The sequence below is a fragment of the Zingiber officinale genome, chromosome 6A, assembly GCF_018446385.1.
Source record: "Zingiber officinale cultivar Zhangliang chromosome 6A, Zo_v1.1, whole genome shotgun sequence".
NCBI lineage: Eukaryota > Viridiplantae > Streptophyta > Magnoliopsida > Zingiberales > Zingiberaceae > Zingiber > Zingiber officinale.
This window is the reverse complement of record NC_055997.1, coordinates 99,569,496-99,582,339: the sequence shown is the minus strand read 5'-3', so window position 1 is coordinate 99,582,339 and position 12,844 is coordinate 99,569,496. Positions and strand designations below refer to the sequence as shown.

General features: G+C 33.9%; 1 protein-coding gene across 1 annotated transcript; it reads left to right on the top strand.

Moving 5' to 3' along the window:
• Window positions 1-2,964: 2,964 nt before the first annotated feature.
• Window positions 2,965-4,916, top strand: LOC121994231 (zinc finger protein WIP2-like). Its single transcript, XM_042548340.1, has 2 exons — window positions 2,965-3,458; window positions 4,224-4,916. Exons 1-2 carry the CDS (start codon window positions 3,003-3,005, stop codon window positions 4,725-4,727), a joined length of 960 nt encoding a protein of 319 aa, XP_042404274.1. The 5' UTR covers window positions 2,965-3,002; the 3' UTR covers window positions 4,728-4,916.
• The last annotated feature ends 7,928 nt before the right edge of the window (window positions 4,917-12,844 follow it).

The following is a 12,844-nucleotide window of genomic DNA, read 5'->3' as shown; positions in this document are numbered from 1 at the left end:
TCAAGGCCACCCCATTCGAGGTCGTGTATGGGCGATCGCCTCCACGCCTATTATCATATTTGGCTGGTACTTCTCATATTGAATCAGTAGATCAGGAGCTACAAACTTGGGAACAACTTCTGAAGCATCTACGAGGAAGCCTTCTTGCTGTCCAAAATCGCATGAAACTTCAATATGACTCATCCCATCGGGAGGTACGGTTTGAGATAAGAGATATGGTGTTGTTAAAGCTTCAGCTTCATCGTAAAGTAAGTTTAGCGTCCAAGAAGCATTCAAAACTGTCTCCTCGCTTTTATGAGCCTTTTAAAATCATTGACTATGTGGGTTATCTCTTACAAACTTCAATTGTCAGACCACGCCAAGCTCCACCCAGTTTTTCATGTGTCCTCTTTAAAGAAATATCATGGCGGCATCCCTAGCGACCCCACTCTTCCCCCGATACATCAGGAAGATTACATTCCTTCTCCTCTAGTAGTTCTTGACTATCGCTCACATCGTGGACGCTCTCAAATTCTGGTTCATTCGGAGGGCTTATCCCCTGTCGAGGCTTCATGGGAAGATGCAGTGGCTATCATGGAACGTTACCCATCATTCGTGTTTGCGGACAAACACGTTTCTAAGGGAGGGAGTAATGTTATGGACCGAGCCCATACAACAAAAGAGAATCTGGAGCCCATCAAATATAAGAGATACACGCACCGCAGATTTAGAAAGGATGGTGCAAATCAAGAAAATTGATTCAACTATAATTATTTATAATAATTGATTTATTTGAGTCTAGTATCTTTTTATTTTTAGTAAGAATAAAACATTTCTTATTCGGGGGTTGTCTTCTTCCTTCGTTGAGAAGGAACATCCTAGTTGTATTTAAATGGTTGAAATAATGCAAGAAAAATTATCATTGAGTTTTACAAAAGAAATAAATTAAATCCATAGATCGATAGGTTCTCTAATTTCCTCGAGCCTCAAATCCCTCCTACCACCATAGGTCGTCAAGGTCGTAAAACCAAGAAGACGAAGGTTGATCCTGCCGACCAGCTGGTAAACTGTCCCATTACGCGATCCATAGGCAAGAGTCTCGACATCTATATCAGGCCTAATGTGGAGAATTTTGATGATTCTTTCTTATTATATTTTAACACTTCTGAGAAGCTGAAATAAACAATGAATATTTGAACTCTTTGCAACCCCAGAAATCTACGGGAACTAAAATGAGTACAATCAAAACTCTCGAGGGTCATTAGTAGATTTCGATCGAAATCCACTGATAGATCTTGAGAGCTTTGATTGCACCCATTTCAATTCCCATGGATTTCTGGGGTTGCAAGAAATTCAAATATGTTATCCATTGTTTGTTTTGGCTTCTCAGAAGTGTTAAAATGTAATAAGGAAAAATCACCAAAAATCTCCACGTTGAGCCTGATATGAAATCATATTAGGCTTAATGTGGGTCTGATATAGAATGATATCGTGCCCACGTTGGACTTGATATAGAATCATATCATACCCAACGTGGGCCTGATATCATTCCATATCAGGTCCAACATGGAGAATTTTGATGATTCTTCCTTATTACATTTTAACACATCTGAGAAGTCGAAATAAATAATAGATAGCATATTTGAACTCCTTACAACTCTAGAAATTCACAAGAACTAAAATTAGTGCAATTGGAGTTCTCTAGATCCATCTGTGAATTTTGACCAAATTCCACTAATGGACCTAGAAAGCTTCGATTGTATCCATTTCAATTCCTGTGTATTTCTGAAATTGCAAGAAGTTCAAATATGCTATCCATTATTTATTTCGACTTTTTAAAGGTGTTAAAATATTTTTGGAAGAATCGACGTGCAAAAAAGAAGAAAAAAGAGCATAGGAAAAAGAAAAAAGAAAAAACATTGCATGCATAGGAGGAAAGAGAAGAGAGAGAGAAATAATAGAGAAAATAAAAAAGAAAAGTAATCTAGAGGATAGAATAGGAAAAACATATAAAAAGATATATCCTTTGATAAATAATAAATAAGTATGTATTTTTGATAAATTTAAAAATCTGTATATGTCTTTTTGGTAAATTATCGTTTTATTTAATTAATTCATTTTTCTAATAAAATTATCATATAACAAATATTATCCATAAATAACTTAGAAATATAAAAAATCACTAAAATAAATTTTTTAATTTTTTTTAAACTTTTGTAATCTTATATTTAATTATTATTACTGTTAAGTCATCTAACAACATAAATAACAAAAACAATACATTACACCTCATCCGTAAAATACTAAATAATAAAATGTTAGCACTTAGTAATTATAATGGGCCCCGGTAACGAACCATCTATCAGTTCAGTATTTTTAATCATCGTTTATTAAGAAAAATTTATATATTAATTGACTTATCGTTGGATGTTTGAAAAAAAATAGGAATGATTTTTTAAATATATGTGTATATGCATTTAAAAGTAGAAGAAAAAACAAACTTCATGCTTTTTTTTTTTATACAAAATCATTAAATTTTACCGTTTTACACAATGAAGAGAGCAATCAGCGGTTAGGGATGTGCAACCTGCTCTCTTGGTCCACACGCTTTCAGACCGTCCGGCTCGACCGCCCACGCCATTTCCCCCGTGAACCCCAACATCATCCCCACCACACACATCATATTTTAATCATTCCAACGCAATATTACAAGACGAAGAAGAAGAAGAAATGAAACGATTTAAATTAAAGATTATGAAACACAATTAATTAATATTCTGAATTAATATCTACACAGACAACATATCTAACCCAAGTCTCTCAGTATTAGACTAGTGTTCCAGCCAGTTACCTTCAATTATTTCTCTACTATTGACTCAAAAATCACCATCCTTCTTTTTCTTCCTTTATGACGACCTTTCTTTTCTCTCTCTTTAGAAAAAAGAGATTAAAAGGCCTCCTCCTCTCATTTCTAGCTTTGCCTTGCCCTTGCCTTGCCTTGCCTTGCTTTCCTTTTGCATGCCATGGCAGATCACTTCACTGATTTCTTCACTCCTTATTATCTGCAGTGCGCCCACTGTCCTCCTCTCCGGGAGGAGGCCCTCCCCCTGCTCAGCCTCCGCCCGCCCGACCCCGACGCGGAGGGAGCAGGCTGCTGCGCGGAGAGCGATCGGAGCCGCGAGAAAGCACTCGCAGTGACTCTTCACATCGGCCTTCCGAGTGGCAGTAGCACTGCGTCTACAACTACTATTACTGCTGCTGCCGCTGCAGATCGAGTGGAGGTAGATCTTAATGATAAGCATAGTTGTGACAGTGAAGACGAGAAGGAATTAGGGCACCCTAATTCGATCCAGATAGGGATAGGGAGGCTGAACAAGGGGCAGTACTGGATCCCTACCCCTGCCCAGATTCTTATTGGACCTACGCAGTTCTCCTGCCCTGTCTGCTACAAGACTTTCAATAGATACAACAACATGCAGGTGCGCTTCATCTTATACATGTTATATATATGTGTGTGTGCATGAAAGATCCTTATATGTCACTATATATTTCTGTTTATATCTTAATTATTTTCTGTGTTTCTTTAAGGGCAAATTGCTTAACCTTGAAAGACTCATCATGTCAGGAATATTTCTTTATTGATTCGATGAGATCAGTGGCCGGTGTGCCATTCATAGGATTATATATATATCATATGAATCGATTAATGGATAGCATGTTAATTTGTTTCCCAAATCATAGAGCAGAAAAAAGAAATCGATATATAAACCCTAAATCCCACAAGTTTTTTCATATTTCTCTAATCCTTCTTTCTGTTGATTCTTTAAAATTTTGGCGACCTTAATAATTAACAAGTTGATGGAATTTTTCTGTCTTAAAAAATAGTTGTAATAATTTTTAACGCAAAATTATCTATTAAATTTCAAATATGTATTGGGATATATGTATATATTTGTTAATTAATATCGATCTTGATCAATTCTCCCAGATTTTATCTGTTTTTTTCTTTTCAAGATCTTCTCAAAATTTTCAAAATGTCATCGTCTATTATATTCTCAACGATTGTATAACAGTACTGCAATATGAGAATTAAGGGTAAAAGGATAGCGAGTTGAAAAATTAGAGGGGGTTTTCTAAATTTTTTCCAGTAATATCGCTTGGAGTATGAGACATTACCTTAATTACACAAAAGCACCTTACTTTTCCTTAATTAATTAATGATTGACGGCATGTAATATATATAGATGCATATGTGGGGCCACGGATCGCAGTACCGGCGGGGCCCGGAGTCGCTGCGGGGGGTTCAACCGACGGCGATGCTCCGGCTACCATGCTACTGCTGCTCGCCCGGATGCCGGAACCACATCGACCACCCGCGCGCGAAGCCGCTCAAGGACTTCCGCACCCTTCAAACCCACTACAAGCGCAAGCACGGCGCCAAGCCCTTCGTCTGCCGGCGCCGTCCCAACGACTGCCGCAAGGCCTTCGCCGTCAAGGGCGACTGGCGCACCCACGAGAAGAACTGCGGCAAGCTCTGGTACTGCGCCTGCGGCTCCGACTTCAAGCACAAGCGCTCGCTCAAGGACCACGTCAAGGCCTTCGGCCACGGCCACGCCGCCGTCGAAGGCGCAGCTCCTTTCAATCCTCTGGAGGCGCCGCCGCCACTGCCGGAGGAGGAGGAGGAGATGGAGGAAGACGAGGAGGAGGAGAGAGAGCCATCGTCAGGGGTCGAACATGCACCGTTTTGATTGGTTAATTAATCAGTTAATTCTAATTAATAATTAATAATTAATAATTAGAAGCATGCTATATATGATTAATTAGTTTGCTTGGTTTTGTAATTGTATGTCTTAATGTTGCACTGAAATCAAATATGCATGCATGATCATGTTTTATAATCAACTATGTATAAAATGCTAGCTCTTTGAAAAGATATTGATGGATTTAGGAATAAAGAAATTGAATAATAGTAAAAGATAGTGCTTGGATTATGGATTTATGAATGATAATTTGAGAATGATTTCTAGATTTATGAGAATCAACAAAATCTATATTTTAGGTGGGTTTCATTTCCATTCTCATTTTCATTCCAACTTATTATCAAACTCATACCCATAATTATTCTCATCATTTAATCAAACATCATCTAAGTTTAGGCAAGATTAAAATTGGATATGGCTCATCTACCCTAAATTAACCTTAGAAAACACAATTAATGCATGCAGAGGAATTGAGGAAAGATAGTTTTTTGTATGGGCAACTGCAAAAACTCAGTATACACAGCTAAACACAGTTCACGTAGTCGTGCAGGCTGCAATGCTTCATTGAACATGAAAGCAGTCAAGTCAAGAGGAGGCATGTCATATCAGTCCAAAATGAGTCCATAATTATATCAGAAGCCCTAGGAGTATGTGTATATCAATAATATAGTTGTATATTATAGTGACCAGTAGGAGTCGTACTGTAGCACTACTGGGAATGCCACTGCCATAGATGTGGCATATATATCAACGTGAGAGAGGCTCCACCATGCAGATCATGCAGAGGTCAGATGAGGTTACACCAAACTTGATCCTTACGCTTTGTCCACTTGTCCTTTTCAATACTTCCTCTCAGTCTCTGCAACATTAATTATTTATATATATTTATATTTATGTTCTCCGTTCTCTATACGACTATACCCATATCCGATTTGTGTGGCCACGGGCTTTTAAGTAGGTTAAATGTATATAATATATAAAAATATTATATTATAGGATGTAGTAGTTTAATTTATTTATACATTAGATTTTCATGTGTGAACAGAGTCTGGAAGTTAATGTTGCATGATAGAGCGAAGGGCTATAAAATTTGTGACTGGATCTATGATTTGATAGTAAATATGTAAATTTTTAAAAAATAACATGTTAAATGATGATATTTTTTTAAAACAACCTTCGCACATTTGAAATTATAATTTTTTATCGAATCACATAATTAAGTTTATAAATATTTAAATTATATACTAACTTTCAAATGACTAAATAATGTACCTATACTTATTTTACACCTCTCATTTACACTGGCAATCGATTGTTATAATTTTATTAAATAAATAGATTTTTTTTAAATCAATTTGGATTAATACGAATTAGATTTTTTCTAATTCGTATTAATTCTCCTTATTTATGTGTTTCGTACCTAAAAATCTCAAAAGGACATCAAACTAGATTTTATGTGTTTTTTTAATTCTCCTGATTTATTATATTCATGCGATTAAACATCAAGTTGACACAATATATTGAGATTAACAATTTTTTTAATACGAATTAAATTTTTCAGACATATTCATGTTCAAAAAAATCATTGCTATAAATATATTATGTTAAATTGATGTTTAAGGTATGAATATAATCAAGAAACCTAGACGAGCACATAAGATCCGATTTCATAAAATTTTGAGCACTCTAAGTCTATCAGTCGATTTCGACCAAAATCAACTAATGAACCTAGAGAACTCAAAATTACATAAAATGAGGTCCTATATGTTCGTCTAGTTTTTCTGATTATATTTATGTTCTCAAATATTAATTTGACACAATATATTGAGAATAGTAATTTTTTAATATAAATTAGATTTTTTTGGACATATTCATGTTAAAAATTTATTTCAATTTTTTGACCAAAACGCTATAAAAATCAGTTGATGGATCTAGAGAGAGTTTAAAATAATATGAAATTAGGTGATATGTATTTTTCTAGTTTTCCTATTATATCCATACTCTTAAATATCAATTTGATATAATATATTGAAAGTAATGATTTTTTTAATATAGGGAACATAATTTGGCCATTTTACAAGTTGGAAACATGATTTAAATATTTAAAAAACTTAACTACATGGTTCAATAAAAAATAGTTAAAACTATATATATATATATATATATACATACACTAAAGTTATATTATTAATTTGGATAACAAAATTGTGAATTTCGAAAATAGTTAGCAAAATCAGTATATAATTAAGTAATTTGAATTATAATATATTGAAGATCATGTCTCCATTTTTGAACGTGGAAAAATTCAATCTGGTGCAATTTAGGAGACACTCAAACCCAAGTGCCCCTTGGAAATTAACTTTACCATTAATTATTTATTTACAAAGCAAAGAATGAATCAAGAATAAAATCCTCAGGCAAAGGTAGAAAGCATATATATCCATAGTACAATTGACAGGCATGACAATTTACTGCCTTAATTCCCTGGGTAGTTGAAGTGTCAAGATCCCAAGAGCTAAAGCCTTTCTCATTCTTGTCTTCTACCTGCAGCATCTGCATATACATATCTTGTACACATTCCATGACTGCAAGTGAAACTCACAAAAACAAAACTTGGCCATGCAAAGAGACAATGAATGAAGACCCCAAGAATATATATTTGTGCCTTCTGAAAAAAAAAAAAACACATCCAAATGAAGTTCCTTGTTTAGTAGTAGTATTTACCTTTTTTTAATTAATATCCCCTTGTTAACTGTCAAAGTTCTCTAAATTAATTAGGCATGCATGAAGCTAGCCATTACTTATACTTAGATTTGAGGTATTATGTCCTCTTGATATATTACAAACATCTTCATTCTTCAGTAACATAGTAAACCAAAATACATATATGATGATAATGCTTCGATCAAGAATTCACTCAACAAAATGAACAATCCATTGGAATTAATTAACAAGCTCATGATGGTTAAAAGATATATGACACAAAAAGAGCAATCATCGATCTCCTTCCTTAGCCTTCTTTTTGACAAGAACAAGGTTCCCCTCATTATGACATGAATGAGAAGAATGGAGGTGTGGGAACAGCTCCAAACAGTGCGATCGAGAAGCTCTATTTGATGAACACAACAGCAAAAGGGAAGAAGAATCTTTACTTTCTTTACTAATTTTTCCCTTTTCTGAGAGAAAGATGGCCATTTCTTCAAAAGCAGATCCACTACATGTTACCTGAACAGCTTTGGAGAGCTCATAAACTGCAGCAAGAAAAACCCAGCTATATATAATCACTGTTTTCATATCAGATTGACCAAAAGAGACTAGTCTAGTTAATTAGTTTTAAATTTTTAATATGTAAATCTATTAGACTTTTTCTTAAATCTAGCACAACCTTTTTAATATATTGTGTGCTCATTTAATTGACAACTCTATCTAGCTAGATTAAGAAGACCTTTAGTTGCAACACAAGGTAGTTTGTTCCTTGGCAATTAATAAACTATGAAATGCACCATCACATCACTTTGTCTTTTGTTCACCTAACTAAAGGGCAACTCTCTCTCCTTAGCTTGCTCATGAGTTCAATTACTTGTTTTGAAAAATTCTCTTCAATTGCAAAGATGGATCATATGTTCATCCTTCCCTGCCCCTTTGCTTTTGTTTTAGGGCATGCAAAAGTGTGGTCCGTGCTCTTTGTCCATGAACAAAGAGAGGAATTTAGCACTGCACCAAACAGTAGTAGTCACCTGATGATTGCCTTGCTGTGGTCCTCTGCTCAAACTCTGGTTAACTGCAGTGGGAGTTCAAGAACATTGATGGATATGAGCAATTTTATAAGGGCCTAAATAAAGACCCACATTTTTTAAAATTTTGCCTTTATTAGTTTTTTTTAAAATAATTCGGACTTCTTTTCTGATTCATCTAACGGATAAATTTGAAATATAATTTATACACACTTCACTTAGAGATCAACCTTTAAAATATTAGTCCCTATTAAGATTTAAAATTTGATAATCTTTTTATAGTTTTACCTTTGTTGTAAGAAGCTATAGTAGCTTGCCAAGGGAATAGCACATCACCTTAGGTAAGTCCAATTGCCCCTTTGGACACTTCCAATACAGCACTTCTACCTTGCGGATCCCAAATTTAATTTAGTGGAACTGGAGTCTACTTTAGACAAGTTACATTAATTGGTTTGATCTTCACAAAGTTTGATCCCTACTCATTTAGTACAAACTAGATTAGTATAAAGTATGTTGTTTAAATCCAATAAGATGGATGAAATCTATAGGTAAATAATTAACTAACTAGAGAAATTTCAAAAAAAACTTAATTCTTTATTATGGACAAAAGATAAAGAAAAGACACACCCTAATCATAAAGTAGACTTAATTGTTGTTCTTTTTTTTTTCCCTTTAATTAACTTTTCCTCCCTTCCCTTTCACTTTTAAATTAAAGTGATAATATGTCATCACCTTTACCCTACCATCAATTCCATCAGAAAAGCCTAAAGGACATGATAGGTCAGAAACATTCATCTACTGAAAATCTCATCTCATTCATGCATAGGACTAAGTCTTTGTTTTGTTGCATGAAATTCTAAGAATTTTAATAATATAAATATATACTAAACTTCTGTAAATACAAAAATCTACTTGAATTATTTTCTAAAATTTATTGATTCAAAACCAATTTTTAAATAGATTTACATTCAGTATGCTAGCTTCTCCTCTCTCTCTCTCTCTCTTTTGAACACCTCTAATGGTTAGAGCTTTAAATGAATTTTTTTATAATCTTAATATGTCACATCAATAATGTGAAAATTTATTAAAACATCTCCGAGCTCTAAATGTACATTTTTATAATCCAATTCATAACATGAAGTTACGTGACCCCATGCATATTACATTAATTTTGAGACAAAAAAATAAGTTTGAGTTTTCACTACTACTCATAAATTAAAAATCTCAAATCTCACCTCTACAATGATTCAAGATTTTTTATTCAACTTTTTGATTCTACAAAACTCTTATAAACATTGCATTGGACATGCCCTTAGAACATTTCCAATGATTAAAGTTCTAAATGATTTTTTTATGATCCCAATATATCACATCAATAATATGAAAACTTAGAACATCCATTGTGGGAGCTTCGAAGAAGCTCCCACTGTGAGCGGACATCTCTTAAAAACCTCCCTCCCATAGTGGAGGGAGGTTTTTCAATTTAATCGAAGAAGCGGCTCCTTGGTTATGGAGCAACTTTTTCAACGTTTGTTTTTTTTTTATATTAAAATATTTTTTTAATAATTGTAAAAAAATATAGAGAACATACAATGGCTAATTTTTTAGCTATTGTCTACCGTTGAACAATGACTAATTTTTAATCGTTGTTCAACGGTTAAAATTTAATTTTTATTTTTAAAAAAAAAAATCTATAAATATAGGATCGATTTCATTTTTTTCATTCATTCTACTATAATCTTTGCTCTCTACTTATTTCTTCCTTTCATTCCCTATTTGTATTCGAGATAGATGAAAATCTCAATATTTCATTTACAAATCTTTTGAATTCTTAAAATATAGAAAGAAATGCATCTTCTCAAAATACTCGCATTCCTCCAAATATCTAATATCCTCATATTTTCTCTCACACATAATATCCTCTAAATTTTTTAAATATTTCATGTTCCACAAATATCCTCTAAATTTCTCAAATTTCCAAAGTTCTCAAAATTTTTTGACGAATCCAAGTAACGTTGCTCCAGCTCCATTTAGTATATATCCATCCCAAAATTGATCAGTCATGGGTAGCCAACTTGGGATGCCTTATCCTTACGTATTTTCTCCCACTCGACCACACTGTCATACTTTCGAATGAATCAAGAAGGGCTATTATTGATCCATCTATCAGTGACAAAGAATCTCTAACACCAGCATCTATTCTAGCAACTCAGTTGCTACCACACTCATCACAAGAAGAGTGTGAAGTTGAGCGGGAGAAAAATGAATCGAAATGAAGATTTTGATCACTCGATGAAGGTGTGGTCCTTGCAAAGTCATGGACAACTATCAGCACCGATACAATTATTGGTAATGACTAGAAGGATCAAGCTTTTGGGAAACGTATAGTTGATTACTACAACGGGCATCGTCCCACTAGATCTATAACGAGAAGCTATCAACGGTTGAAATCACATTATTATATGTTTGTACAAATGATAAATGAATTTTCTGTAATCTATAATAATTTTTATACTCATCATCAAAAACGGTTAGAGTGACGAGAATGTGTTGACAAATACATTGAATATGTGAAAAGCCAACAACAATAATAAGGATTTTAAGTATATGCATGTGTGGAGGATTCTCAAAGAGTATGAAAAATATACTCCACAATCAGTTGCTCATTACTCTAATAAGAAGGCAAGGACATCCGAATCAGGAAGAAACACTTCAACATCAAATCCACATACGAGTGTTGATTTGGATCTCTGAAGTTCGCATTCGTCCGATAGGGCAAAAGGCAACGAAGTGGAAGGGCAGATCTAAAGTCAGAGAGAGTGACACAATGAAACATAACATCGACAAAGAACGACAAGATATTAAAGAATATCAAATACAATAGATACTAGTAAGATGACATAAGGATAACTTTATTTACTTGAGAAAATGGTTGAAAAATTAAACAGAGACATGGTCTAGTATAGATATGTTTAAGTTTATTTTTATAAATTATTAGAATTTATATCTTTTTATTTGATACACTATAATATTTATGTATTTTTTAAATTATTAATGTTATTTAATGTTAGCAATTTATGAATTTAAATTTTATAAAAATTTAATGGCATATAATGTAAAATATGAAGGAGAGATAAGAATTATATATAATGAAAAGTGTGGGACTGATAAAGGAGTTGTTGAGAGATTTTTTGATACTGGAGAGAGATGTGAGATTTTTTACTTTTGATGTGGCGCAGATGTGGTAACAAAGGAACTCTCAATGAGCTCTAACAACTGTGGATGTCTTTATTGAAACATGTCCAATGGTTAAAGCTCTAAATAAAGTTTTTTATTATCCAATTCATAGCATGTAGTTACATTGCTGCATGCATATTACATCAATTTCGAGATAAAAGAACAAATTTGAATTTTCACTATTATTCTTAAACTACAAATCTCACCTTTACAATGGTTCAAGGCTTCTTTTTTTTCATCTTACTCACCCTTACACTAGCATTGTGAGTTCATCGTACACCTTGTTTCCATGTCTACTATTCTCAAGCTCATTGCGTATAAGGTGCATACATATTTCTTTAGGCCCACCTCGACCAAGAAGCCATTTACAGAGGAAGAAAAAAACAACATATAACACATTATCAAACAACCTTTCTGATGATCGACGTAAGTAAACAACAAATATTTGTGCCAAAATCTTTGGCATGACTCAAGAATATGCCTTGGCTGGAATCTTATGCATCAATGAGTAGTACTGCCCTGCATATATACATTCAAGCCCACTCACGGGTGCATGTCTTCCTAGCTCAGAACCCTGCAGGGCTCCACCATTAACACACACCAATTCTCAGCTGATTCAATTAAACTTCACATGCGCACAATCCAAACCTTGTGCGAATGCTCCGGACGTACGTGACAGAGTATATAGATATATACAGCCATTAGTGAACAGGGAACTGATCGAGCAAGCTGCCATCACTAGTAGATTTATCTCATTTTTTTTTTATTGCTTTCCTTTTAATGATTAAAGCTGGGAAAAGGCAAACAGTGAGAAAACATCAAGTTCGTCTCGAGGCTTTGTACTTTCGGCCTGCTGGCAATCACTAATAATTAACGTGGAATAATTCCATATGTTTATCATGACTGAATGATATATAATGTATCTTTGCATGGCTTGAAGATTGAGAGAAATTTTTTAAATATGTTTGGGGAATTAACTGTCTGTCCCTTGCACATGAACTGTATGAAGAATGTAGGACATTTTCAGAAGGATTTCTGAGCTATATAAAACGGTAAGGTCGTGGTGTGATTTGAACAAGTTGTGCTTATTATTTCATTGAGTCTGATGAGTCCTTGTCAAAAGGACATAATAAA

Excerpts from the sequence above, each read along its gene's own strand:
- LOC121994231 (XM_042548340.1), top strand. The coding sequence starts at position 3,003 with ATGGCAGATCACTTCACTGATTTCTTCACTCCTTATTATCTGCAGTGC. Across the intron at positions 3,459-4,223 it reads ATAGATACAACAACATGCAG|ATGCATATGTGGGGCCACGG; the intron begins GTGCGCTTCATC and ends TAATATATATAG.